Consider the following 27,619-nt stretch of genomic DNA (forward strand, 5'->3'; position numbering starts at 1 on the left):
AAACTCCGAGCAAGTACCTGTGAGAGACTGTGGATGGTGATGGAGCAGATCTCCAAGTAGCTGAAAGAGGTTTCCACCTGCACACAAACATCAATCAGGTGGAAAAATGGACGGGAACGCATTTTTCTTCATGGATTTTACTTTTTAAATTCTCCATGTTCACTAATCCTGCAGCTGGTACTAGAACCTGACTATCTGAGGATCTCATCCCTTAATTGGACAAGAATGTCTTGGAGTGGCTAAAAACCTGTGAGGCAACAGCCTGAGCTGGGTTTGGTTTGGAGTCACTTTTGAGTAATGACTTACCCGGACCAGCTGCTTGTTTAGAACCAGGTAACCTCGCCACATACTCAGAACCTGTGAAACAGGAGTCATGACGCATGAAACAAAGATAATTATTTTGATCATTATTAACCCTCTGAGGACCATGCACGCACCACTGTGCCTAAGTGTACTTTTTGTCATGTTTCTATTAATGGATCAGCGATGGGATGTCAGAGACTTAATCAGACAACTTCCTGCAAATTTGTACAAATTCTCAGCTGTAAACGGCATCTCTCCTCAAGACAATCTTTGACTCACAGCCAATCTTGTCACATAATGTTTCTGTCCCTGAGAGTCTGTACTCTGGCTGCAGTGTCTGTTAGTGGAAGATACTGACTGAAATATGCCACTGAACACTCATAAACACTGAAAAAAATTGTCCTGTTGGCTTGAAAACACTTTTTAAATTTTTATTTAGTCTTATACACAAAGAAAATCATTGTGGAAAAACACATGGAGTGATTAATTTTTTTTTCCAGGATTGGTGCAATTTTTAGATGTGTTATATGTTTTATAAATAAAACATAAATAAAACTACAGAGGATCTTCAGACAGCACAAAATCCCAGTTTACTTTAAACCGGTTAACACCTTGCGACAGAAATTAGTTCACCCTAAGGACAGGATTCCAAGTTACAAACAGAACAATGTAGTGTATTCTATCAAATGTCAGGAAAACTGTAACGAACACTACATAGGTGAGACTAAGCAACCTTTACACAAAAGGCTATACCAGCACCGCAGAGAGGGCACCAGTGGACCTCAGTCTGCAGTTCATCTCCACCTTAAAGACACTAACCACACGTTTGAGGACAAGGAAGTTAAAATATTAGCCAGAGAGAAGAAATGGTTTGAGAGAGGGGTCAAGGAGGCATTCTTTGTGAAACGTTTGAAACCCAGCCTTAACCGGGGAGGGGGTCTGAGACAACTTTGTCCCCTGTTTACAATGGGGTACTCAGGTCAAAGCAGTTTCAGTCTTTTGTTCATGGTAATGAGTCATTCACGTCATCAGGAGAGTCGTCAAGGGAGTCATCAGGGGAGGTTTCCATCCCATCATTAGGAGAGTGCTAACTAGAGCACAATAGGTGCTAATTAGAGCTATTGTTTAGTCACTAGCCTATAGCAGTCTGCCTGTCGGTAGGAGGGGTCTGGTTAGGTTTAAAACTCCAGCTTTTGTGACTTCTTGATAATTCTTCTCTACAAGAGTCAAGACAGAAGTCAGACCACCAGAGCAAGAATTTTAGCTGAGGAAGCTTCTGCGATTTGAAGTGAAACGTCCTCGCGTCAAGCAACCAAGTCCAGTCGAAGATTCAAGCTTCTCTACTATATAAATAAAACACTGCTTTTGTGACCTAAAGACTTTGGTAAACGCATTTCTAATGCCAAAATAATACATCTATATGAATAAAAATGTGTATTAATTAAAGATGTTTTAAAAACACATTTCATGTTTTGAGCATTAGACCCAAATTATATATTTTGCTTGCAATGGATTCGGACACCACAATGGTTCTGGCACTGTTAGATCTCAGTGCTGCAATTGATACCGTGGATCACCATATTGTACTTGATAGGATGAAGAATCATTTTAGGATTACTGGGAGTGCCCTTGTATGGTTGACATCATACCTGATTAGTCATTCTCATTGTGTTTTGTACAATAACACTACCGCTAACCTTAGTGACATGAAATTTGGCATTTCACAGGGGTCTGTCTGAGGCCCCCTGCTCTTCATCCTTTAAATAGCACTCTGGTATGTGTTTGCAATCCAGACATCTGGAGCTCAGGCAGTCTGCAGCGCCTTTTATAGCCGTCTGACAGCGGTCTGTGTCGTCTACATATGCTCTGGATGCGATCTCACAGGTGTGGACAAGGCAAGTCTGTTTGCGCTCTGACAATACTGATCATGCCTTTTTTTTCCCTCCCAACTGCATCAGATTATGGCAATATTTGCCGTGTCGGGCATGGTTCCAGCACATTTGTGCTATGTCTGAAGGGGGCTTTAGTATTTCTTCTGTTTTTCTCATTGCTTAATGCTGACAAATTATACTGTATTTGTTGTCTTTCTGATGCCTGATTCTGTTTTTTTTTTCCTCTGTTTGAGGTGCGGCTCCATCCAAGCCTCCCTTCTGCAAACCTCCCGTCCTGCACACCAGCATGGACTCCCAAAGTTTCCTGAATATTTCTATTGTTCATTGTGTTGGTAGCATGGCCCAAGCAGATGGTCACCCCTTTCAGTCTGGTCTGCTTGAGGTTTCTTCCTTAAATCAACAGAGGGAGTTTTTCCTTACCACTGTCACCTGTGTGCTTGCTCTAGGGGTTGGTAAGGTTAGACCTTACTTGTGTAAAGCACCTTGAGGCAACTTTGTTGTGATGTGATGCTATATAGATTAAATAAATTGAAACTGAACTGGACTGAATTTTACATAGTGTTTGAGACAAATATGTCTAGCTTTCACAAAGATGAGCTTGTTCTGAACATTTTGATATTCCACACGTGGACATTATATTAGATAAAGGATTGCATAAAACTGTATAAGGGAAATAGTTCTTTTAAAATGCCATCTAAATGTGCAATTGCACAAGAGGATAAATCACTGTCTGGTTTTGAAAAGTTCTCACTCACCACAAAGCGGTTGACGGACCTGGCCGACGACTGACCTCGGTTCATAAAAACAGGCAGCATCAGACAGACTCTGTGAGGCTTCAGCAGCTCTGAGATCTGATCTGCACAGACACACACACACACACAAACTGGATCAGCTCAGCGCATGTATCATGTGCACATGTTTAAAACTGTGTTTACTCAGAAAGTGTTTTGGTTAATGTCTCAGGAATTAGACTGAATATTTATTTATTTTTTAAATTTTAGATTAGCCTTTTTTTTTTTTAAATTATAATAACATCATACCTATATATTTATATTTTTGTCATATTACACTTTAACGTATTTGTTTTTCTCCTCCCCACTTTTACAAATAAACATTTGTACTCTCACTTTCAACTTAGGTGTTTGTCTTTCAGGTTTATTCAAATTTCCTGAAATGTTGTTTTGGACCCCTGTGATGGACTGCCGGTCTGTCCAGGGTGACGGAGAACTTTAAAATGGTTATTTATTTATTGCTCTTATTTAGAAATCCAGGTTTAGCTTATTGGCTGTTGGGGGTCACAAATATAACTCATTTGAGCATCTGATTCTCCGCTCTGCTCACGATGCTACGTATTGTCAAGCTCAGAAGAATAAAAATCAGCCATATTACTTTGTCATTGTATATAGGCCTCCTGGCCCATATTCTGAATTCTTAGATGAATTTGGTGTGTTCATCTCTAACTTGTCAACAAGTGCAGATAACATTCTGATTATTGGTGACTTTAGCATTTGTATAAGTAAGCCTTCTGATCCCCTCTACAAATCATTTATGGAAATTGTGGATTCATTAGGATTTCAGCAACACATTCGGGACTCAACGCACATTAGTGGAAATACCCTGGATTTGGTTCTCAAATGAGGTAGTGCTGTCACGAATATTGACATCATGGCTCTTGCTTCAGTGGTCTGTGATCACTCACTTATTAGGTTTACAGTTGTGCTGCCATGTTTAGTGGAACAACAACCTTATTTATCACTACAGCAATGCACCAACTCCTCAACTATGACTGAACTCGAATTTAGACTGTCTGATGTCTTAGCTTCACATTTGGAAAATGCCCAATCAATAGACAGTCTTGTGGATAGTTTAAACTCAGTGCTCAAAACACTCGACATGATTGTGCCACCTGTCTTAAAACCAAGCTCCCCCAAAACACAGTCACCTTGGTTCAATGATTACTTGCGTGACCTCAAGCATAGGCTAGAGGTCTAGAACGGAAATGGCATAGTTCAAAATTAGAGGTATTCCGCCTTCAATGGCGTGATGCCATCTTAGACTATAAACATGTACTACTGGCTACAAAACAGACCTATTACTCTGATTTGATCAACAAAAACAAGCATAACTCAAAGTTCTTGCTCGACACGGTGTTCCTTCAGCCACATCATCCCGGAGATCCTGGTCCAGAAACTGACACATCTGGGCATCTCCACCCCTGTCTACCAGTGGATCAAGGACTTCCTCACAAACTGCCCACAGTCCATGAAACTTGGCCCCCACCTTTCCTCCACTATCACACTCAGCACTGGTTCCCCTCAAGGCTGTGTACTGAGCCCCCTCCTGTTCCTTCTTTACACTCACGACTGCTCTCCGACCCATCTCACAAACACAATCATAAAGTTTGCGGATGATACCAACATGATTGGGCTCATCTCAGGGGGGGATGAGTCTGACTACAGAGATGAGGTCAACTGACTGACAGCGTGGTGTTCAGCTAACAACCTGCCGCTGAACACCACGAAAACAAAAGAAATAAACCTGGACTTCAGGAAGAATAGGGCTGACCCAGCCCCGCTCTACATCTATGGGGACTGTGTGGAAAGGGTCAGCTCCATCAGGTTCCTGGGAGTGCAGCTCTCTGACAGCCTTTCCTGGACTCCCAACACCACAGTGGTGGTGAAGAAAGCCCAGTAGTGACTCCACTTCCTGAGGGTGCTCAGGAGGAACAATCTGGAGGAGAAGCTGCTGGTGTTGTTCTACAGAGCCACCATCGAGAGCATCCTGATGTACTGCATTACAGTGTGGTACGGGGGGGTGCACAACAGCAGACAGGAGAGTGCTGCAGAGGGTGATCAAAACAGTCCAGAGGATCACTAGCTGCTCTCTGCCCAGCCTGGAAGACATTGCCAGCTCTCGCTACCTCAGCAGAGCTGCCAGCATCAGCAAAGACACATCCCACCCCAGCAACCACCTGTTTGACCTACTACCCTCCGGCCGATGGTATAGGTCAATCAAAACTAGGACAAACAGACTCAGCGACAGCTTTCTCCCCAGACGATCACTGCACTGAACAATAACAAACCACTTCAATCTGCACTTTTCAAGTTTCTTGTGCAATATCTGTAAACCATGAGCAATATTTTCCCGTGCAATATGATTCCACAGTTGTATATAATTCTCGTTTTACATTTTACTTTGGTCCACATTTTATTTAGTTGTACATATATTTAAATAATTTATTTGTTAAATTTCATTATATTTTGTTTGGCTAACAATCATTCGCACCTCGGAAAAGCACCTTTTGTAGTTGCACTCAAATCTCTTTGTAATGTAAATTACAATGACAATAAAGGCGATTCTGATCTTGATTTAGAGGTGAAGAAGAAGAAGAAGAGAATCAGAGCTCAACAATGGATCAGATGGTGGAACCTGAAGGAGGAAGACTGCTGATTGAAATTCAGTGAGCAGGTGAGAGAAGCAATGGTTGGAGGGGAAGCAATTTTATACAAGTGGAAGAGTTGTGGTGAGGGAGGCAGGTAGGAGGGTATGACATCTGGAAAGTGGAAGGTAGACAAGGAGACTTGGTGGTGAAATGAAGATGTTCAGGAAAGCATAAGGAGAAAAAGGTTAACGAAAAAGAATTGGGATAGTCCGAGAGATGAAGAAAGTAAACAGGAGTACAAGGAGTTGCGGCATAAGGCAAAAAAAAAAAACTTGCAAAAGCTAAGGAAAAGGCATTTGGCGAGCTGTGCAAGAAGTTAAAAGGGAAGGAGAAATAGATGTGTACCAGTTGGGCAGACAAAGAAACAGAGCTGGAAAGGATATGCAGCAGGTTAGTGTGGTAAAAGATGCAGACGGTAATGTGCTGACAAGTGAGGAGAGTGTGTTGATAAAGTAGAGGGAATAGTCTGAGGAGCTGATAAATGAAGAAAACGAGAGAGAGAAAAGGCTGGATGATGTGGTGAGAGTAAATCAGGAAGTGCCAGGGATTAGTGAGGATGAAGTGAGGGCAGCTATGAAGAGGATGCAGAATGGAAAGGCAGGTGGTCCAATGACATTCCAGTGGAGGTAAGGAAATGTTTAGAAGTGATAGCAGTGGCGTTTCTAACCAGAATGTTTAATAAAATCTTGGAAAGGGAGAGGATGAGTGATACCAGTGGCGTTTCTAACCAGAATGCTTAATAAAATCTTGGAAAGGGAGAGGATACCTGAGGAGTGCAGATGAAGTGTACTACTTCCTATGTTTAAGAACAAGGGTGCCGTGCAGAGCCGCAGTAACTACAGAGGCATTAAGTGATGAGCCACAGTATGAAGTTATGGGAAAGAATAGTAGAAGCTCGGCTTAGAAAAAAAGGTGAAGATCTGTGAGCAGCAATATGGTTTCATGCCAAGAAAGAGCACCACAGATGCAATGTTTGCTCTGAGAATACTGATGGAAAAGTAGAGAGAAGGCCAGAAATAAGTTACATTGTGTGTTTGTGGTTTAAGAGTAAAATTATGACAGGGTGCAAAGAGAAGAGTTGTGGTATTGTATGAGGAAGTCTGGGGTGGCAGAGGAGTATGTTAGGGTAGTGCAGGACATGTACAAGGACTGTGTGACAGTGGTGAGAGGCACAATAGGAATGAGGAATTTATTCAAGGTGGAGGTGGGATTACATCAAGGATCAGCTCTGAGTCCTTTCTTGTTTGTAGTGGTGATGGACAGGTTGACGGATGAGATCTGGCAGGAGTCTCCATGGACTATGATGTTTGCAGATGACATTGTGATCTGTCATGAGAGTAGAGAGCCGGTTGAGTCTAGCCTAGAAAGATGGAGATATGCTCTGGACAGAAGGGGAATGACAGTCAGTAGGAGTAAGACTGAGTCCACGTGTGTGAATGAAAGGGAGCCCATTGGAATAGTGCAGTTACAAGGAGTAGAGGTGGTGAAAGTAGATGACTTTAAATACTTGGGGTCAGCTGTTCAAAGTAATGGACAGTCTGGTAGAGAGGTGAAGAAGAGAGTGCAAGGAGGGTGAAGTGAGTGGAGAAAGGTGGCAGAAGTGATTTGTGAGCAAAGAATATCTTCAATGGGAAAGTTCACAAGACAGTAGTGAAACGAGCTACGTTGTACGGCTTAGAAACGGTGGCACTAACAAAAATACAGGAGGCAGAGCTGGAGGTGGCAGAGCTGAAGATGTTACGATTCTCTTTTGGAGTGATGAGGATTAGACAAGATTTTTAAGAACGAACATATCAGAGGGACAGCTCAGCTGGGACAGTTTGGAAACAAAGTCAGAGAGGCAAGATTGAGATGGTTTGGAGATGTGCAAAGGAGGGACCCAGGGCTGAGAGGGTGCAGGTTTTCTTTGCAACCACGAGAGGGCGCTGCCGCCATGGACACAGCCGAGGGTGACAGCTGTCACTCGTTATCTCTTGACAGCTGTCACCCATTCATGCTTCATCATCTCACTCCATAAAACCCGGACGCCATCTCCACCTCATTGCCGAGATATCGTTGAACCGTTCAGGTACTATTCTCAGCCTTAAAAGTAAACTGTGTGTCAGTCTGAACTCTTTTTTGCAGCTGCTTTCCTGTGGTGTTCCTTATCTGTGAGACCGGTGTTTGGTGTGATCAGCGGCGGCTTCACTTCACACCTCTGCCAGATAGGTGGGTAGACAGGAGCTGCACGAGTGTGTGTTAGAGGTGGAGGTGGAATTCCCACCGTTGTTGTTACTGGGTGTGCACACACCCATATCTTATTGTCTCTGCTCCCTGCCAGCAGTACCAGATCCGACCTTCAAAGAGGGTGGCCACCTGGGGACTCGGGACTTGGCAGCTCCAGTATTCTCCGGGTTCGGTGGTGGAGGAAATCGTGTGGTTCTGGTTCATCTCAGGACAGACGTCTTCTATCCTCGAGCCTGCCCACACGTCACCCGTGTGATTGACCGTCTGTAAAATTTCACATTCCTCTGTGTTGTGCTCATTCACAACAGTAAAGTGTTCATATTCGACTCTTTCATTGTCCGTTCATTTACGCCCCCTGTTGTGGGTCCGTGTCACTACACTTTCACAACATGCGTTGTATATTTCGTCTTGCGTTGTTGTTGTTGGCAGTTTCCTCGCTTGCGAGGATAGTGGGAAGGCCTTTTTTTTTTTTTTTAGTTTATTTTCTACAAGCCCTCTGGTGGCTGAAAAGTCCGATGCGGGATGCACAAGACCTGTTACACTTGGGGCAAATGAACACTTGAGTAGGCTGGGCTTGTGATGCTGCCCGCTCTGTCTTTGACGCTTCTGGCGTGAGGCCTCACTTCTTTCTGCCTCAAACTTCACGCTGGCAGATTTGATGCTGGAACACCAGCTGAGTCTATCTGTAGCTAGATGCTGCATGCCTGCAAGGGAGAGCTGTTTCTTCAGCTGGTCCTTATAGCGCTTTTTGGGGGCCCCTTGGTTTCATCTCCCTTCCTTGAGCTCGCCAAAGAGAATTAATTTCGGCATGCGTGTATCATCCATCCTGGCTACGTGGCCTGCCCAACGAAGCTGTTGTTTGAGTATAATAGACTCCATGCTGGGCAATTTGGCTCTGGTAAGGATGTCCTCATTTGAGACGTAGTCCTGCCACTTGATCCCGAAGATGTTTCGGAGACAACGCTGATGAAAGCATTCCAGTAATCTGATCTGCTGGCGATACAGAACCCAGGTTTCAGCTCCAAACAGGAGGGTAGGGACCACAATGGCTCTGTAGACCTGCACTTTTATGGAAAGGCGCAGTGCATGATTTTGCCAGACTTTCTTTGAGAGTCGACCAAAAGAACTGCTGGCCTTGGCAAGGCGACTGTCTAGGTCCTTGGAAACAGATGCATCGTTTGAGATAACACTACTGAGATACGTGAAGTGCTCTACTGCATTCAGGCTGGTACCCTCGATGTTGATTTGGGGTGGGGTATATGCTGTATGGGGGACCGGTTGATATAGCACTTCTGTCTTTCTCAGGCTGATGGTGAGGCCGAAGGCTCTTGCTGCTTCAGAAAAACAGTTGACAATGTGCTGCAAGGCTTGCTCCGTATGGGCGACAAGGGCGCAGTCATCTGCTAAGAGCAGCTCCATGATTAGCTGTTCTGTGATCTTAGTGTGGGACAGAAGGTGCCGCAAGTTAAACAGACTTCCGTCAGTTCTGAAGCGGATATAGATGACGTCTGTCAAGTCTTCTTTGGCCTCACGAAGCATCATGCTGAAGAAGATGGAGAACAGAGTGGGCGCGAGGATGCAACCTTGTTTGACGCCATTTGAGATGGGGAAGCTGCCGGACAGTCCCGTTGTACTTCACTTGTCCCATCTGACCTTCATGCAGCTGGCGGATGATGGTGAGGAGCTTTGGAGGGTAGCCAAGGCATGCAAGAATCTTCCACAAACCCTCACGACTGACCGTGTCAAAAGCCTTGGTTAGGTCTATGAAGGCTACATAAAGGGTCATGTTCTGTTCTCTGCACTTCTCCTGGATCTGTCTCACGACGAAGATCATGTCGGTGGTTCCCCTGTTGGCCCGAAATCCGCACTGACTCTCAGGAGTATTTTCATGCGCTATGGTAGGGGTAAGCCTGTTGAGCAGCACTCGAGCCAAAATCTTACCTGCTATTGAGAGGCGAGTGATGCCCCGGTAATTAGAACAGTCGGACTTGTCGCCCTTGTTCTTGTACAGGGAGACAATGACCGCATCCCGAAGGTCATGTGGAACCATTTCCTTTTCCCAGCAACTGGAGAAGAGAATCTGAAGCTTGTCGAGGACTGCTTCACCTCCATTTTGGTACACCTCTGCTGGGATGCCATCTATGCCAGGAGACTTCCCTGGATTCAGCTACGTGGTGGCCTTTCGGATCTCTTCAAGTGTTGGGGGGTCATCAAGTTCCTATTTCACCTCCACCTGGGGAATCTTCTCGATTGATGACTCTTGCACAGTGCGCTTGTCACTAAAGAGGTTTTCAAAGTGTTCTGACCAACACTGCATAATGGTTTCCTTGTCCGTCAGAAGGGTGGAGCCGTCTGAGGAGCGCAGGGGTGCTTGCACTTGATGTGCTGGCCCATGGATGGTCTTAAGGGCTTCATAAAAGGAGCGCATGTCTCCGGCATCGGCATGTTGTTGTGTCTTCTCCGCAAAAGCTAGCCACCAGTCGTTCTGCAGTATGCGGAGCTTGTTTTGCAGTGTGGAGCAGGCATTTCTGTAAGCTGTCTTGGCAGAGTGGTCATCAGGTTTAGCTAAAAAAGTCTTGTGGCAAGCACGTTTCTTTTCTAGTAGTTCCTGGATCTGTGCATCAGACTCATCAAACCAGTCTTTATTTTTCCTGGCTGAGAAGCCCATTACTTCTGCTGCTGTCTCCTGAAGGATGGTCTTTAATCTCATCCACTGTTGTTCAGGGTCGTCAGGCAGGCCTTCTTCTCCACCCAGTCTCTCCTCTAGTTTGGCCTGGAAATCCATTTTTGTGTCTATGTCTTGCAGCTTGTGGACTTGTAGCTTCTTAAACTGTGGGCCTTTCTTCTTAGGAGGGGGCTTGAAAGTGAAAGCAATCTCGGAACGGACCAAGCGATGATCCGTATTGCAATCTGTGCTAGGCATCACCCTGGTATGTAGTACGTCTTGTCTATCATGCTGTCGCGTCAGAACGTAGTCCAGAAGGTGCCAGTGTTTGGAGCGTGGGTGTCTCCAGGTTGCTTTGAATCTCTCTTTCTGTTGGAACAGGCTGTTGGTGATCGTCAATTCATGTGCAGAGCAGAACTCCAGCAGCAGGCGGCCACTGTCATTACAGTTGCCTATGCCATGTTTCCCTAGCACGTCCTTCCATACATCAGCCCACTCTGGCGTTGAAATCTCCCATGATGAGGAGCTTGTCCTGGGTGTCGACGCCTCCTTAACTCCGATGTTGGCCTGCATGGTTGGGGCATACACACTAACAATAGTGGCAAAATCCTTGTTGTTGATGGGGAGCCGGAGTGACATGAGTCGGTCAGAATGTCCAACTGGCAAACTGTGTAACCTATGTGCTATGGCGCTCTTAATCATGAACCCAACCCCTGAGAGTCGACGATCTTCTTTAGCCTTCCCTGACCAGAACAGTGTGTAGCCTGTACCTTCCTCGGTGAGTGACCCTTGGTCTGCAAAGCGCACCTCGCTGAGTGCAGCAATGTCTATGTCAAGCCTTGCTAGCTCTTTGGCGACTAAGGCTGAGCGTCTGAGGATGATCGCTATTGTCTGAGTCCATCATTGTGCGTACATTCCAGCACGCGATTTTCATGTTTTGTTTTTCTTTTCGCACCGCGTGTAGTGATGTCCATTGGCAGCGGTGAGCCAACCGGGTCTAGTGAGACAAGCCATGTTTAGACCACCTTTTCTAGGTCTGTCTCCATGTGGAGCAAGCAGGGCTATCCCTAAACAGGGCTGCTTGGTCACCCAGGGCCCTGCTGGATGATGCTGTTGTCCTGGGTCAGCAATCAAACGACCATAGCTCCTGAGCCGCCTGCATGCAGGATCGAGACTGCAGCTCCCAGTGCCATCATGCACCTGCTGTTTTTACCTCTTCCCATCGCTGCAGGGCTTTCCTTCCCGCCTGCGCTCGTTGCTTAAAGTGGGGATTGGCTCGCGCACACCAATTCCACTCTTTAGGCAAGATGGCACTCCACAGTGGCACAGACAAGCTGAGACGGCTGTGGCGACCACCAGGCTGTAGGTTTTACATCAGAGTGACCTTCTCCTACCCTCTGGCTAAAGAACCTTCCTCGGAGGCACGGGGGCAGTAACCCAGGCTGGGGGTTTAACATCAGGGTTTTCCTTCCCCTAGGTGGACCGCCTTAACAGGGCTAATGAGTCCCATCTACCCACTGCTATAACCCAGTCAGCTGGGAGGCTCGTGACCACTGCCATACTTGAATAAACAATATCTGTGTTGTAAAACAACAACAACAAAACGTCTTGCGTACATACCAGGTATCATGTTTATTCTGGTATCTTAAATCTGTTCGATAACCGATGCCAACGTGAAGGGCGGAGCCAGACACATTTATAGGATATTACATCAGCAAAATACATTTATTTATGGGGTTCATCTGGTGCAACAAGGTTCACCACAAACAAAAAAGTCCACATAATGAAGATTAATTTGGTGAGTTATGAATGCTAACTCTTTGGAGTCATTATCTTCACAACTGGATTGGTAACATGAAGGAAGGATGGAGCTGAAAAACCCTCAAATTGCAAGACTGTTCACTTCTAAAGGCAACGAACGCCAGCCAGCCTCTGAAGAACCAGTACAACCCCTGGCAAAAATTATGGAATCACCGGCCTCAGAGGATGTTCATTCAGTTGTTTAATTTTGTAGAAAAAAAGCAGATCACAGACATGACACAAAACTAAAGTCATTTCAAATGGCAACTTTCTGGCTTTAATAAACACTATAAGAAATCAAGAAAAAAAGATTGTGGCAGTCAGTAACGGTTACTTTTTTTAGACCAAGTAGAGGAAAAAAATATGGAATCACTCAATTCTGAGGAAAAAATTATGGAATCACCCTGTAAATTTTCATCCCCCAAATTAACACCTGCATCATATCAGATCTGCTCGTTAGTCTGCATCTAAAAAGGAGTGAACACACCTTGGAGAGCTGTTGCACCAAGTGGACTGACATGAATCATGGCTCCCACACGAGAGATGTCAATTGAAACAAAGGAGAGGATTATCAAACGCTTAAAAGAGAGAAAATCATCACGCAATGTTGCAAAAGATGTTGTTCACAGTCAGCTGTGTCTAAACTCGACCAGATACAAACAACATGGGAAGGTTGTTAAAGGCAAACATACTGGTAGACCAAGGAAGACATCAAAGCGTCAAGACAGAAAACTTAAAGCAATATGTCTCAAAAATCGAAAAATGTACAACAAAACAAATGAGGAACGAATGGGAGGAGACTGGAGTCAACGTCTGTGACCGAACTGTAAGAAACCGCCTAAAGGAAATGGGATTCACATACAGAAAAGCTAAACGAAAGGCATCATTAACACCTAAACAGAAAAAAACAAGGTTACAATGGGCTAAGGAAAAGCAATTGTGGACTGTGGATGACTGGATGAAAGTCATATTCAGTGATGAATCTCGAATCTGCATTGGGCAAGGTGAAGATGCTGGAACTTTTGTTTGGTGCCTTTCCAATGAGATTTATAAAGATGACTGCCTGAAGAGAACATGTAAATTTCCACAGTCATTGATGATATGGGGCTGCATGTCAGGTAAAGGCACTGGGGAGATGGCTGTCATTACATCATCAATAAATGCACAAGTTTATGTTGATATTTTGGACAATTGAAAGGATGTTTGGGGATGATGAAATCATTTTTCAAGATGATAATACATCTTGCCATAGAGCAAAAACTGCAAAAACATTCCTTGCAAAAAGACACATAGGGTCAATGTCATGGCATAGGGAGAATGTCAATGAGCAGATCTGATTTGATGCAGGTGTTAATTTGGGAGATGAAAATTTACAGGGTGATTCCATAATTTTTTCCTCAGAATTGAGTGATTCCATATTTTTTTCCTCTGCTTGGTCTAAAAAAGTAACCGTTACTGACTGCCACAATCTTTTTTTCTTGATTTCTTATAGTGTTTCTTAAAGCCAGAAAGTTGCCATTTGAAATGACTTTAGTTTTGTGTCATGTCTGTGATCTGCTTTTTTTCTACAAAATTAAACAACTGAATGAACATCCTCTGAGGCCGGTGATTCCATAATTTTTGCCAGGGGTTGTACACCACCCATGAACAAGACTGAGAAGCGGTACGGCCAAATAAACGCCCACCGTTTCCCAGGATAAACAATACAATCTCTGCTGATACAGTTTGAGTCACCCTCAGTCTAGCTGATCTCAAGGTTACCTGTAAATAAATCACACATCTCAGCCCACACTTTTCACAATGGCGCAGGAACATTCTAGCTCAGATTTAGCACCTTATTTGGAAGAAGACTACTAACTCGCCAACTTATCTGCATTTTTACTGAGCCCTACGATGTTACCAGCAGAAGAAAAACAGGCATAATTTATTTCAATAAAAGAAAGTGGCCTTTTTTTTATACCACTTCCTAACTTAATAATAACTTAACTTAATATTACTAGTACTTGCCAAACATTACCATTTCGAAAAAGACCACAAATGTGAAGGTTGTTTTTTCATTATTAACAGATGCTAGCCTACACCACCATGACTCAGCAGTTACTGAGTACAAACTTCTATTTTTGTTTGCGTAACAAAAAGTTTGAAAGCCTCAATGCTTTTGTCTTGATATACAAATATGAAAAGGGCATCTTTGTCTAATGTATTTGTTTTTCTACTTAAGAGCACATTTTAACAGAAGAATGTTAGCATGCTTAACTTTGATGCTAACACCGTGTCTTCTAGCGCAACGTCAAACAGTACACTGAGTGGTACTAAAGAAAGAAAAAAACTCAGAAAATCTTTACAGAAAAGCCTAAATTTCAATTTTAGTTTTCTAAAACAACTATTTTATATTTCTAGTTTTAGCTGCTTAAGTAATATGTAAAAAGTGGAAAATCATTTGTCTAATTTCGTTTGCATTCTTATTATTTATTGTACTTTTACATTTTTTTGCATGTAAATACAGAACGTGATATATGAAAAATGACAAAGAATAAAGTATTTAAAAAGTTGTTTTTCAGCTCCGTACATTGTATTGAGTTGAAAGTTTCTGTATTGCGGTCACAAAGCCTTGTATGTCTGTGATTGCCACTGAATTTTCAAGATAGTCTTGAATATTACAATATGTATGGTTATAAATCTAGAATTACATCATGCAACTTGAGAATGGACTATATATATAGTCCATTCTCAAGTTGCATGATGTAATTCTATATTTTATATATATATATATATATACATATATATATATACATATATATATATACATACATAAACACACACACAAAAAAGTGAGTAATTTGACGGACACCTTTTCTTACCTTGCAGACTCTGAAGGTCCATGTTGGTGGTGGTGGTCTGTGAAGATCTGCAGATTCTCCAAACATCAGAAACCAGAGTTTAAAGAAACCAGTCTGAGAATCGGTTTATGGACCATAGAAATGCAGTTTAAACAGAATTAGTATGAAGACGTGAAGCAGGAGCAGGATGGAAGGACCACAGACACACAGTGAGTCACAACCGACAACACGACCTCATCACACGCAGGAAATCTGCAGCTTCTGTTTGAACTCAGAAAAGAACGAAAGAAAGAAAAAACGTGTTCACTGGAGGCACTGAAAACAGGAAAATATGTCAATGTGAGAAGACCGCCGAGGATCTCCATCACAGCAGAACATCAAGTCACAAAGACATTAAGTGTAGTATGTCTATATATACATACATTGTGTGGAAATCTGAAAAATGCATTTTTTTTCCCCCCCATCAAACATAAAAAAAAAGTCACACTTATGCTTCAGGTTGTACCCACATTTTCCATCGTCTTCTTCACTATGGACAACTTAAAAAAAAAAACAGAAAACACCCACAACATAACTGTAAGATGTTAGTGGATACTTATTCCATCCTCCAGGGGGCAGTTATCAATTCAAAATAATTGATTTGTTTTGTCATCACACAGACATTTGCACTTCTATCAAAAATTGTGGAATGAGCTAATTTTACTGAAGAATTTCTTTCATAAATCAAGAGAAACATTTCTTGCTAATGGATCACAGTGCAGAACAATATATTACTTTTCAGAGTTAACCTGTTCAGACTCTGCACTGAAAGATATAAATAAAAGGAATTTTCTATGATACGCCTCAAGTCGAACGATATAACAATATGCGTATTGCCAACCTATAACAAGGGCTTGTACCAAGTTTCATGAAATGCCTTCTAAAAATTTCAGAGGGGTTGATTTTTGGAACACTTATACCCTTGCCGGGATGGAGGGACATAGAAATTGTCAAGACATAATCCCCCTTTGGGCCTTTGGCCAGTGGAGGATAAAAAAAAAAAAAGACTGTGTTTATCTTGTTCACTGTGAAGCACCCACATATTACAGGCCAACTTCTCAGACACAAAACTCGTCATGGCATTAAAACCGTTAAAAACCTGCTGACTGGTACATTATTGACATTTATTTTAAAATACACAAACTGAAACCACTGAATAAGTTAAATGTGTGTCTGTAGTATGGATGGTTTTATTTTTCTTCAGCTGTACAGCGTCTCATCTTTACAAATGTAATGATTGTTTCCTTGGTCTTCACACACATTTGATAATAAACAACACAACACATTTAATAGTAAAACGGGGAAAAGAAAGCAGTTTATAAGAAAAAAATAAATAAAGGCAACAATGAAAGTGTGTAAATGTTCAACTTTTCTTTTAAAAAAAAATTCTTATTTTCTGATTTCCATGGAATGAATCAAACAGAAAAAGTTATAATTACTGTATTTTCTGGTCTATAACTTGCAGATTTTTTTTTTTTTACTAGTCCGAGAGTGTAACATATTTTCCAGAGTACACGTCACAGGACCTCCCAAGCTAGCAACAAAAAAGCAACATACTCCAAAAAATACAGTATGTTCATAGTAGTAATAATAAAAGGGGGGAGAGGGTGTAACGGTTCACAAAAAAAAAAAAATAAAATAAAAAAAAATAATACATTTTCAGTCTAGCAGAAACAAGAAACCGCACAGTAATGATATTTAGTCTATGTGATTAAGCTAGCGTGTGACTGAATAATTTTATCAAATCGTCACAAAATGTGACGATTTTGAAACGTGTTTCAAAAACAAATGCAACGAAAGTCTGTAAAATTAATTTAGTGGTAACGGCCGAGTGAGTTCGAACTTCTCATGGAGAGAAAAACAAAAACTATTTTCAACAAACCATGTGGTATACTTATAATATTTCTTGGCAATATCTGCGAAACATTCCCTGGTGAGATTTTTTTATTAAACCAGAGAATGAATCAGCTGTGGCTGAAATGATTAGCATCAAGGGGAAATTCATTCATCAGGGCAATTAATACACAAACAAACATGCTGTACTGGGACTCGTTCCAACTTGGTGGTAATTTGCTTTTAATGTTCTGTTCTCTTTGAGACAAAATGGTTTACATACAGATTTTAAAATGGGATTAAACCAGATAATGGCTTAATGTCTCCCAGAAACAGGAAATAATCATGGACCGTGAGCAGAGAATAATGCATTTAGATCCGTGCCAACATGAACACCAGCGGAGTAAAAAAAAAAAAAAATAAAATAAAAAAATTGTACAACTTCCCGACTTTTCGTCACAAATCTGCAGGCTGTTCGACATATGACCGCAGCAGGCACGCAGCAACTGTAAGCAGCTGCCAGGCCTCTACTTAAAGTGAGCCAAGAGAAACCATGCGATCAAAACATTTACAAACAGCCAGATTACAAAAGGCAACAATTCACATGACCAAGTCATTTTCGGGAAAACCTTCAGGATGTGCTTTGAAAACGTGGACGCAAGCATCCTGCCAGTCTCCTTTAATCATTTCTACATTATTGTCAAACAAAAAAAAAATCATTAACGGAAGCTCATCTGGTTTGTGGACAATGAAAACGATTTGAGAAGAATCTTCAACTGGGGAAAAAATAAAAGATCTGACGTTTTAATTCAGTGGTTTGTGTGAGGTCACTGAGGTTTCATGAAGAAGCTAAAATTTAAACAATTACTGTAAAACAATTTAGGAAAGAAAATGATCTGATTAATCTTTTAGTCAAAAAAAAAACAAAAAAAAAAACAACTGATATTTATCAAAGGAAACCACTAAATGGTCTCAGGTTACTCTAGTTCAGGCCCGTGTTTTTTCCTGAGAACCATTATGTTTTCAGAGTGTTCTGCTCTGTGGCCCGTACACCCTCTCAGAGCTTAAGTTGAAATCTGAACTTTTCACCTTTTCAGTTAACCAATCAGGCAGAGTAGAGCATGTCACCCTGTCTCCAAGAACACACCAGGAGCTGGGTTTTTACAGTCTCTGTCTATAGTCCACTGAATTAAAAAATCCATAAAAATAGGAGCAAAAGTCCCGTGATCGATTGGACATACAGAAGCCATTTTCCAGCTGAGGGCGAGCACTTTTATCACCATACGCATTATAAGATGATGGTTTGCTGATTATTGTCATGGTAACAAATCCCACAAGATTTTTTCTTTTTATTTGTTTTAAATAAAGAGCTGGAATGAAGCGTTTCTTGGCGCCTTCTCAGCACTTTTTGCATTGGGGGGGGGGCCCACCCTATACAGACACAGGGCCTTATTCCTGAGCCAAAGGACACCATTAAGGCTTTGTGGCCCTTCAGACTAATAATAATAATTTTGTCATTATTTACGACATCTTCAGTGATTCATTGTTAATTTCAGTTTGTCCATTTTTTAAACATTCTTTTGTTGACTCTTCAGTCTAAAAGGACAAACCACCATCCAAAGTCACCACAACTCCAACTGTAGGATGTAGAGAAGCAACCAGAGTGTTTGAGAAAAAAACAAACAAAAAAAAACTTAAAGAAAAAATTACAGATACATACAGACATGTTGTTGAGAATTTCATAGTTTAAAAATCATGAATGACAAGAGGAAGCGCAGAAAGTCAAACACAGCGATTAAAGTCTCCCCGAGGCAGAAGAGTCGCACAGGAGAGTTTCCGTGTGGGTCGAGTGACAGAGGAAGTGACTCTGAGGAGAAACGCTGAACCGAAACCACACCATGATGCATTCAAACCGAACCCGAAGCACTCTGCAGCAAAGTCTGTCGTTAGCGAGGATTCGATGGTGCCATGACGTGGTAAAGAAGCTAAAAGGTGTCCGTGACCCACAAACAGCAGCAGCAGCAGCAGACGGGCTCATGTACACGCGTGAGAATTTACTGTATTTACACGTAGCGTCAGGCGTCTGTTAAAGCGCGCGAGTGAAACATCAGGACGTGTGGATGCGACCAAATCAAGAGTCCGGCTTCGCGGCCTTCATCGATCCATCATGCTCAGAATCATTTCAGGCGTCAGATCACCGTTAGCAGCAGCCACCACTGTGTGCTCGTTCTCCACCAGCTCAACAGTCTCCACCTGCTCGCCATCTTGCCCCGCCCCCTCCACGGTCACACCCTGGTCTAGACGACCCACTGCGGGCGTGTCCCCTTCCTCTTTTTTCACGATGATGTTCTCCACCACGCCGGTGCTCTCGTCCTCCACCTGGATGATGGCAACAGCTAAACAACATGGGGGAAAAAAAACAAAACAAAAACAATCAATCATAATCAATACACCCCAAGCATGAACAGGAAGACTTCTGTCTGCCCAACACATTACTCCAGCTAACAAAATAAAAGTTCCATGGAAACTCTGCAGATAAATCTGTATTGTCCTTACTCCATTAAAGTCTTCTGCAAGTTAAGTTGCCATAGCAACAAAGCAAACATTTCAGTCTGTTCTGTGCCATCTTCCATTGTTGGTGGCGCCATCTGGTGTCAGGGAATGATAAAGCTTTGGGTTTTTTGTTTGTTTTAAACTGCAGATCAGATCAGTCCCTTCAGCTGCTCACTTGTTTTGCACTTGAGGTCGCCGCAGCAAATCTAAGGTGGATCTGCATGTTGATTTGGCACAGGTTTTACACCGATGCCCTTCCTGATGCAACTCTACATTACACGGAGAAATGTGGCAGGGGTGGAAACCAAGTGTACAAACTAAAGATGCAGTGAGCCACAATTTTTCACTTTCTATCCCGATACCTGAACTTGGATATCTGCTGATACCGATACTTTTCAGATCTGATACCAGAGCTCTGTGTGCTTTAATATTATTATCATTGTTTATTATATATGAGGGTTTTCTCAAAAAGGAGACCTGAAAATTGACCTACGATTTGCCAGAAGGTACATCTACGTAAGATCAAAGCCTACATTTGATGTTTTGGTGAAAGAATTAAGTACTTTTATTTTTATAGCCTTATTTTTACAGAATTAAAGAGAAAAGACAGCTCTCTGTCTCTCTCTCTCTTTTGCTTGCTTTCTCTCTCCCTCCATCTCTTTTTCTTTGTCTCAAAAACAGCGGTTTTCATGCTGTGCAAACTTCAAGCTTTTTGGAAACATGAAGCAGGATTTTAATGGAGACTTTTTTCCTTTCAGCAGACAGAATCTCTGTTTGGCTCCTCCTCCTCGGCTGCACGCTGAGCTGGGGCCTGTACTACAAAGCGGGGTTACTGGCTTATCAGAGTAACTTCGGGAGTAAGTTGACGACGTGTGGAGTAACTTCCCAGTTAACCCGTACTACGAAAGGTGGATAGGTTTTGATCGAGGTATGCTGCCATGGCAATTTATGCTGTGTGCCAAACCTGCTCCGAGCAGGTTATGTTCTCGGTTAGCTTGAGGTTTTTGCTTAACCACTCCCTTTATAAGTACCGTCCATCCACCTTCAATCACTCCGAAGACAATGCCGGCCTACCTGGATGATCCGTTTGATATTGGGGCACAAACTGTGAGGGGCTCTCTTCGCAGGGCGAGGGTTTTTAAAGACCGCCAGAATCTGCTGACATACCCGGACGATATTCTCTATGAAAGATATTGATTCTCAGCCGAGGGAATTCGTCATCTTTGCTGATCTGGCCAGACGTCTGTAACATCACCCATTGTACACTGTAAAAAAAGACTGTTGTTTTTACAGGAAAACACTGGCAGCTGTGGTTACCAGGGAATTCCTGTAAAAAATACAGCACTTAAATGTACGAAAAAAAAAGAGAGCTCTTGTTTGTAGATTTAACAGTTCTTTTAATGTGAGTCAGCCGTGGTTGATTCACTGTAAATCCATATACATATTATGTCTGTAATGTTATCTACTGTGCTGCTGTATGTTTTACAGGAATTCCCTGGTAACCACAGCTGCCAGCGTTTTCCTGTACAAAAAAAGTCATTTTTTACAGTGTAGCAATGCCCCGACGATCAAGCAGATAATGTGCCTTGTGCCTATTTTGCCAGTGGACAATTTATGTATTCTGACGGTGATGCAGAACATCTGAGCAAGATTACTGTATGTCATATGATTCACAAGGTAGTACTTGCTCTATCTAAACTGTTGGATGCATTTGTTGTTTTCCCTGGCCATTTATCCGCAATGCAAATCAAAGAAGGGTTTATGCAATCGCGGGTAATTACTAATATCAAAATAGGTCTAATGCATGTCCATTAATTAGGCGAAGTGGGGCTTATCAAGCTATGAATATAAACCTACCGTTCTGAAGGATGTTTTTATATTTCATCTTCACCTGCTGCCAGGTGCCTTTTGCACTGCTATTACATCTGACATATTGACAGGATTAGGAATAGCAATCATACAGTCAAGGTAGCCTATTTAGGAAACATTAAATTAACCTAACATTTATTAGTAGGCCTACGCCCACTTCTGAATCGTGTTGCATCTGGGCGTAATTAATGAAAGAAGGTCATTTTTTTTTTAACACATATTAGACATTCCACAGGTTAATCATCTGTAACAGATTTGGGGAACAACTGAATTGTATGTACGCATTTATCCGATCAGCAATATGTTGCCAACAAGCCTATCTTGCTTTATTGTCAATCAATTCAATCAATCAATTTTTTTATATAGCGCCAAATCACAACAAACAGTTGCCCCAAGGCGCTTTATATTGTAAGGCAAGGCCATACAATAATTATGTAAAACCCCAACGGTCAAAACGACCCCCTGTGAGCAAGCACTTGGCTACAGTGGGAAGGAAAAACTCCCTTTTAACAGGAAGAAACCTCCAGCAGAACCAGTCTTCTGTTGGGACTGGTTGGGGCTGAGGGAGAGAACCAGGAAAAAGACATGCTGTGGAGGGGAGCAGAGATCGATCACTAATGATTAAATGCAGAGTGGTGCATACAGAGCAAAAAGAGAAAGAAACAGTGCATCATGGGAACCCCCCAGCAGTCTACGTCTATAGCAGCATAACTAAGGGATGGTTCAGGGTCACCTGATCCAGCCCTAACTATAAGCTTTAGCAAAAAGGAAAGTTTTAAGCCTAATCTTAAAAGTAGAGAGGGTGTCTGTCTCCCTGATCTGAATTGGGAGCTGGTTCCACAGGAGAGGAGCCTGAAAGCTGAAGGCTCTACCTCCCATTCTACTCTTACAAACCCTAGGAACTACAAGTAAGCCTGCAGTCTGAGAGCGAAGTGCTCTATTGGGGTGATATGGTACTACGAGGTCCCTAAGATAAGATGGGACCTGATTATTCAAAACCTTATAAGTAAGAAGAAGAATTTTAAATTCTATTCTAGAATTAACAGGAAGCCAATGAAGAGAGGCCAATATGGGTGAGATATGCTCTCTCCTAGTCCCCGTCAGTACTCTAGCTGCAGCATTTTGAATTAACTGAAGGCTTTTTAGGGAACTTTTAGGACAACCTGATAATAATGAATTACAATAGTCCAGCCTAGAGGAAATAAATGCATGAATTAGTTTTTCAGCATCACTCTGAGACAAGACCTTTCTGATTTTAGAGATATTGCGTAAATGCAAAAAAGCAGTCCTACATATTTGTTTAATATGCGCTTTGAATGACATATCCTGATCAAAAATGACTCCAAGATTTCTCACAGTATTACTAGAGGTCAGGGTAATGCCATCCAGAGTAAGGATCTGGTTAGACACCATGTTTCTAAGATTTGTGGGGATTATTGGCAGACGATGTGTTCGATTTCCCCCTTAACATTAATTTAAATTCCTCGTAGCACCGCATAATAATCGTGCATTCTTCTTCGGTAAAGTAAGGTGACCGCGCCATCATTGAAAAATGGTGACGTGTCCTGCAACCCGCCCCTTTTATGTGAACGTGCACAAACTCCAATTAGGTTAACACAGGTTCAACAAATCAACATCTTATTCAGCGGTTTTGTCAACCCCGGTTTAAGAGGTTGACCCTGAGTTACATCTGAGTAAGTTAACCCCGCTTCGTAGTACAGGCCCCTGGTGTTTTACAGCCTTGGGACAGTGAAGCCGCTAACGTTTTAGCACACATGTTCAGCAACAATTCAGTTCATTTTTCAGAAAATCCGTGGTCGACAAACAGACAATTTGAACCTGAGAGCTGAGCAGAAATTTGACGCTAACCGCAGCTGAACGGGAGAGAGCCCAGCTTCAGAAAACCTCCCAATCTCACGCTCGGCAGTAAACAAGCAGAGAGCAAACAACAGCAGTTGAGAGGATTCAAAGTGGCTCTTCTCTGGTATTGGAAAATATCGCGGGTTGTATCAATATTTTCCAATACGTGAATTACGTCCATATCGGAACCAGATACCGATCCAGGATCAGATCGGTCCCATCCTTAGTACAAACCACTTGTCCACCACCCCTATAAGGGAAGACAAATATTTAGTAAATAAATGATCAATCACACTAATCACATTGGACAAAGCAGCCATTTAACTCAACATGCTGGAATTTGACTGGTAGATTTTTCATTCGAATGTAACTTTTTTTTTTTAATTGATTTTTAAAAGTTGCACTGGATTGTATCAGAGTTTCAGTGTTTTATGAAGAGATTAAAAACAAAAAGATGTCTGTGTTGGCGCTAAATTAATTAGTTGCTGACACTTTATAGATCAATGAATTTAATTAAAGTGAATTAATGTTTGACATAATACTTCGATGTAGTTCTGAAGGATTTTAAATTGCGTTTTAAAACCACGTCTGATGAAGTCATGATTCTCATCTCACCTGATGTCGTCATGGCAGCCTCTGTGACAGATGTGGCGGGTGCTGGCGGTTTGGGGGGATTCTTTGGAGGCCGTCCTCGTTTTCTCTTGACAGGTGGCTCATCGGGAGCCGGTAACGGGGTGGCAGCGGGGGCCTGGTCCAGCTCCATAAGTTCTGGCTCCTCCTCTTCCTGCAACAGTGCTGTTTCGTCTTCGACTTCACCTTCATCATCCTCTTCCTCATCCAGGATGGTTTGGTCCTCGTCTGAAATGTGACGACAAAAGGTCGCGTTAGCGTTTACACACTAACAGTAATCCAGTAAAGTCTTCATATTTGGAGAATAGGACAACAAACTCACCGCTGTCTCCATCTCTCCTGCTCCTCATCTTCCTCTTCCTTCCTCTCCTCCCTCTCCGCGGTGTCGGAGTATTATTTTCCATGTCGTCCATTTCACCGCTGCAGTTCTCAGCGTGGCGAGCCATCGTGTTCTGCAACAACAGAACAACAGAGTTATTCTGTCCACAGACAGATGTGTGTGTACGCACACACACACACACACACACACACACACACACACACACACACACACACACACACACACACACACGCGCAGTTACAGAACTGTACCATGCTACCGCTGTGGGCAAAATCAAAACGGTTCTTACCCTGCGGGTGAAGGTCTTGTTACATTTCGGGCAGAGAAACGCTGTGGGGACAAAGTTGGGGTCATGGTAGCGCCTGAAGTGCATGTCCAGCAGCTGCTTCTGTCTGAATGTCTTCTCGCACTGACTGCAGGCGTACGGTTTCTCTCCGGTGTGTGTTCGGCGGTGCATCACCATGTGGCGCTCCTGGACAAACATTACGGGAGATAATGCATTAAGATGTGGTCATGTTTTAACAACTTTATGCGGCTGACATCTGCAGTCGCACAAACCTGCCGGCAACAGTAGTCGCACATGTCACACTTGAACCGCTTCTCGTTCTTGTGGGACTTCTGGTGCTGAATCAGAGCGTAACGCTCGTGGAAAACGGCATCACAGTAACGGCACTTCTTTCCTGTCTCAATAAATGAGTGCTGCTTACGTAGATGGACACCTGCAGAATCGAAAGGATGATGAGGGGAATGATGAAAGGAACACAGCCACACCAATAAATGAGCATCACGCCTGATGTCACACAGCGGTTGTTACCTAAATCGCTTTTGCGTGCGATGACGGTGTCGCAGTGTGGACAGTGGAATTTGGCCACATTCTCTGTGTGCTTCTGCAGAATGTGCATCTTCATGGTGCCGCTCTGGGTGAAGCGGGCGTGGCATATGTAGCACTCGTATGGTTTCTCTCCTGACATGAGACGTATTGTGATCAGAACATTTCTAATCCCACGGAACAATAATCACCTGAACCGGATCTTTCATTTGCCATCCTGTGAAAAGTTCACTTAAAATCTGTCCATCTTCTTCACGTAATCCTTCAACCAATCAAACAAAGCAAAAAAGGTGAGGAGGAGGTGCAGCTCAGTGTCCAACAGATCAGACTGCAGCTGCTGTGGACAGTTTAAGTCAAACTTTTGGGGAGAATCTTCACAGGGAAGCTGTGGAAAGCAATTATGAAAACGGCCACTAGATGGCAACATCTGATTAGAAGGGAAGACAAACGCCCCTGAGGACATCATGATCCAGACACAGCTGTTCTCGTTTTGTAGCACTGCAAACTTGCACATTTTACCTGAGTGTGTCCTCATGTGTCTCTTCAGCTTGTACGTGTCTCTGCTGGCGTAGCTGCACAGGCTGCACTGGAAGGGTCGCTCACCAGTGTGAGAGCGAATGTGACGCTTCAGCTTACTGACCTGCACCACATCCAAACCCACACACACACAAAGTTAATAAATAATTTAAAAAATAAAATAAAAAAGCCAGACAGTAAACACAAAGCTTCATGAATGCAGACGATGTCTTACCTCCACACTGCAGTAGTCGCACATGGAACATTTGAAGGGTTTCTCGTGTGTATGCTTGTAGCGACGATGGCGAACCAGTTCGCCGCTCGTCACAAAGGCCATGTCACAGTCGGAACACTTGTGCGGTCGAGTTCCTGCATTAATTAGAACAATTTCTCATATCACTCATCTTTCACCAATGTCGAGTCAAACCGACCTGATTCAACACAAATTCCTCCCCAGAACTCGGAAGTCAATTTACTAATTTATCGCTATTCCATCCGAGGCAGATGGTCAAAGCCCTTTATAATGATGCCTCACATCCACACAGATGTCAGTGTGCTGCCACAGAAAGGACTCATATGCACACCATTCACAACTTAATACATTCTCACTGGCATGGATTCACTCCGCACCTTTACTCTAAAGTTTGCGAATGCGGTGCCCTAATATTGACAACTATAAGCCAAAGGTTGGTCGTCGTTGTGTCCCAAGGTTCTTGAAATGGAGCAATACGTTCACCTGGTGGACATTTACCATTAATGCAGGTATAACAGAATTTGGCCAAAAGCTCTAGTTTTCAGTATTATAAGCAGCACAGAGCTCATTTCTTGTCAGAGCTGCTGTGCCCAGCTGTTTTTTTTGTCATAACTTTGAAAAATCTCAACAGGAATTTGTATATATTTCACATCATCGTTACATCGCTCAGATCCACAAGACTGATGACCTGAGGCCACAGGATGTTTTGTCATTTTACTGTCACTTATCTGTTAGAGTTTCAGACTAAATGCACACTGACTTTATGTGGAGTGAGGAGCTAAAAAAAAAAGAAATCCAGGACTGGATGGACTATTTCCAGGAAATCTGATCATTTTAAATAAATTTCCAGATAGTTTCCATGACTGAAAAACTAAACTCTAAATTTCCAGGTTTTCCAGGATTGATGGGATCCCAGAGCACAGCTGAGGAAGGTGTGTGTACCGGTGTGAGTGTTGAGGTGGTTTCTCAGCAGGGTCACGGTCCTGAAGGCTCGGCCGCACAGGTGACACTTGTGCGGTCTCTCGTCGGTGTGGCTCTTCATGTGCCTGTCCAGGTTGGAGCGTCGAGGACATGTGTAGCAACAGAGCTCGCACTGAAACGTCTTCTTCACTCCTGACAGGAAATGATGAAACAAACTCAGTTATTTAATGGAGAGAGAGAAAAAAAAACCTGTCCCCATCTGCCCTCAAAATTCTTTGCACAGTGGAAACCCATCAGCTGTCATTTCTGTGTGACGCATATCTGCTCAGAAAGACACACTTCAGATTATTATGCAGACGTACATATTCATTTAAAAAAAAAATTATTCTTGGTACCACCTGATAATCCACGTGATGGTATACCCCCCCCACCCCAGAAAAAGATGCCAATTGTGAGTTTACAGTAGAGTTGCACATAAGGAAGAAAGGATTTATTGAAATATATTAAAGGGTGAGCGTTCAGACGAACAAAATACTGGCCGTGTACTCAAGCATCTGCCCCCTCTTCAAAGGCAGAATTTCATGTGGAACGCTCGGACAAGTGGACATGGTATCGACACACTCGTTAAGCCTGAAACACACCAGATGCATTGGTTCAGATGGCGAGTCTATGAGACATCTCACCTTTCTTCTTAATCTTGGTGGGTTTTGGAGGCTTCATGTTGCCCACCACTTTCTCAGCGTTGACTTCAGACAGAAGACCCTCCTGCTGTTCTTCCTCAAAATCGTACACGCTGACGTCCATGTCC

General features: G+C 42.8%; 2 protein-coding genes and 1 long non-coding RNA gene across 4 annotated transcripts in view; 1 reads left to right on the plus strand and 2 right to left on the minus strand.

Moving 5' to 3' along the window:
• The window catches only part of carmil2 (capping protein regulator and myosin 1 linker 2), a 125,747-nt gene extending 110,312 nt beyond the window's left edge, over positions 1–15,435 (minus strand). The window contains exons 1-4 of the mRNA XM_034177275.1: positions 15,190–15,435; positions 2,951–3,051; positions 307–357; positions 18–77 (exon numbers count right to left, since the gene is read on the minus strand). Coding sequence (XP_034033166.1) covers positions 18–77; positions 307–357; positions 2,951–3,051; positions 15,190–15,211 — 234 coding nt within the window. The 5' untranslated portion in view covers positions 15,212–15,435. The remainder of the gene's footprint in view (positions 1–17; positions 78–306; positions 358–2,950; positions 3,052–15,189) is intronic.
• On the plus strand, positions 11,773–17,824 carry LOC117516325. The gene is made up of 3 exons (XR_004562364.1): positions 11,773–11,782; positions 16,631–16,635; positions 17,578–17,824. It is a non-coding gene; the product is annotated as an uncharacterized LOC117516325 (long non-coding RNA).
• Positions 17,825–18,549: 725 nt separating this feature from the next.
• The window catches only part of ctcf (CCCTC-binding factor (zinc finger protein)), a 33,684-nt gene continuing 24,614 nt past the window's right edge, over positions 18,550–27,619 (minus strand). For both annotated transcript variants that reach the window (XM_034177273.1, XM_034177274.1), the window contains exons 7-16: positions 27,495–27,619; positions 26,833–27,003; positions 25,873–26,006; positions 25,641–25,761; positions 25,107–25,256; positions 24,851–25,011; positions 24,582–24,764; positions 24,275–24,404; positions 23,938–24,180; positions 18,550–19,436 (exon numbers count right to left, since the gene is read on the minus strand). The exon at positions 27,495–27,619 is cut by the window's right edge and continues 38 nt beyond it. In XM_034177273.1, coding sequence (XP_034033164.1) covers positions 19,195–19,436; positions 23,938–24,180; positions 24,275–24,404; positions 24,582–24,764; positions 24,851–25,011; positions 25,107–25,256; positions 25,641–25,761; positions 25,873–26,006; positions 26,833–27,003; positions 27,495–27,619 — 1,660 coding nt within the window. In that variant the 3' untranslated portion in view covers positions 18,550–19,194. The remainder of the gene's footprint in view (positions 19,437–23,937; positions 24,181–24,274; positions 24,405–24,581; positions 24,765–24,850; positions 25,012–25,106; positions 25,257–25,640; positions 25,762–25,872; positions 26,007–26,832; positions 27,004–27,494) is intronic.

Source organism: Thalassophryne amazonica, chromosome 8 (genome assembly GCF_902500255.1).
Source record: "Thalassophryne amazonica chromosome 8, fThaAma1.1, whole genome shotgun sequence".
Lineage (NCBI taxonomy): Eukaryota > Metazoa > Chordata > Actinopteri > Batrachoidiformes > Batrachoididae > Thalassophryne > Thalassophryne amazonica.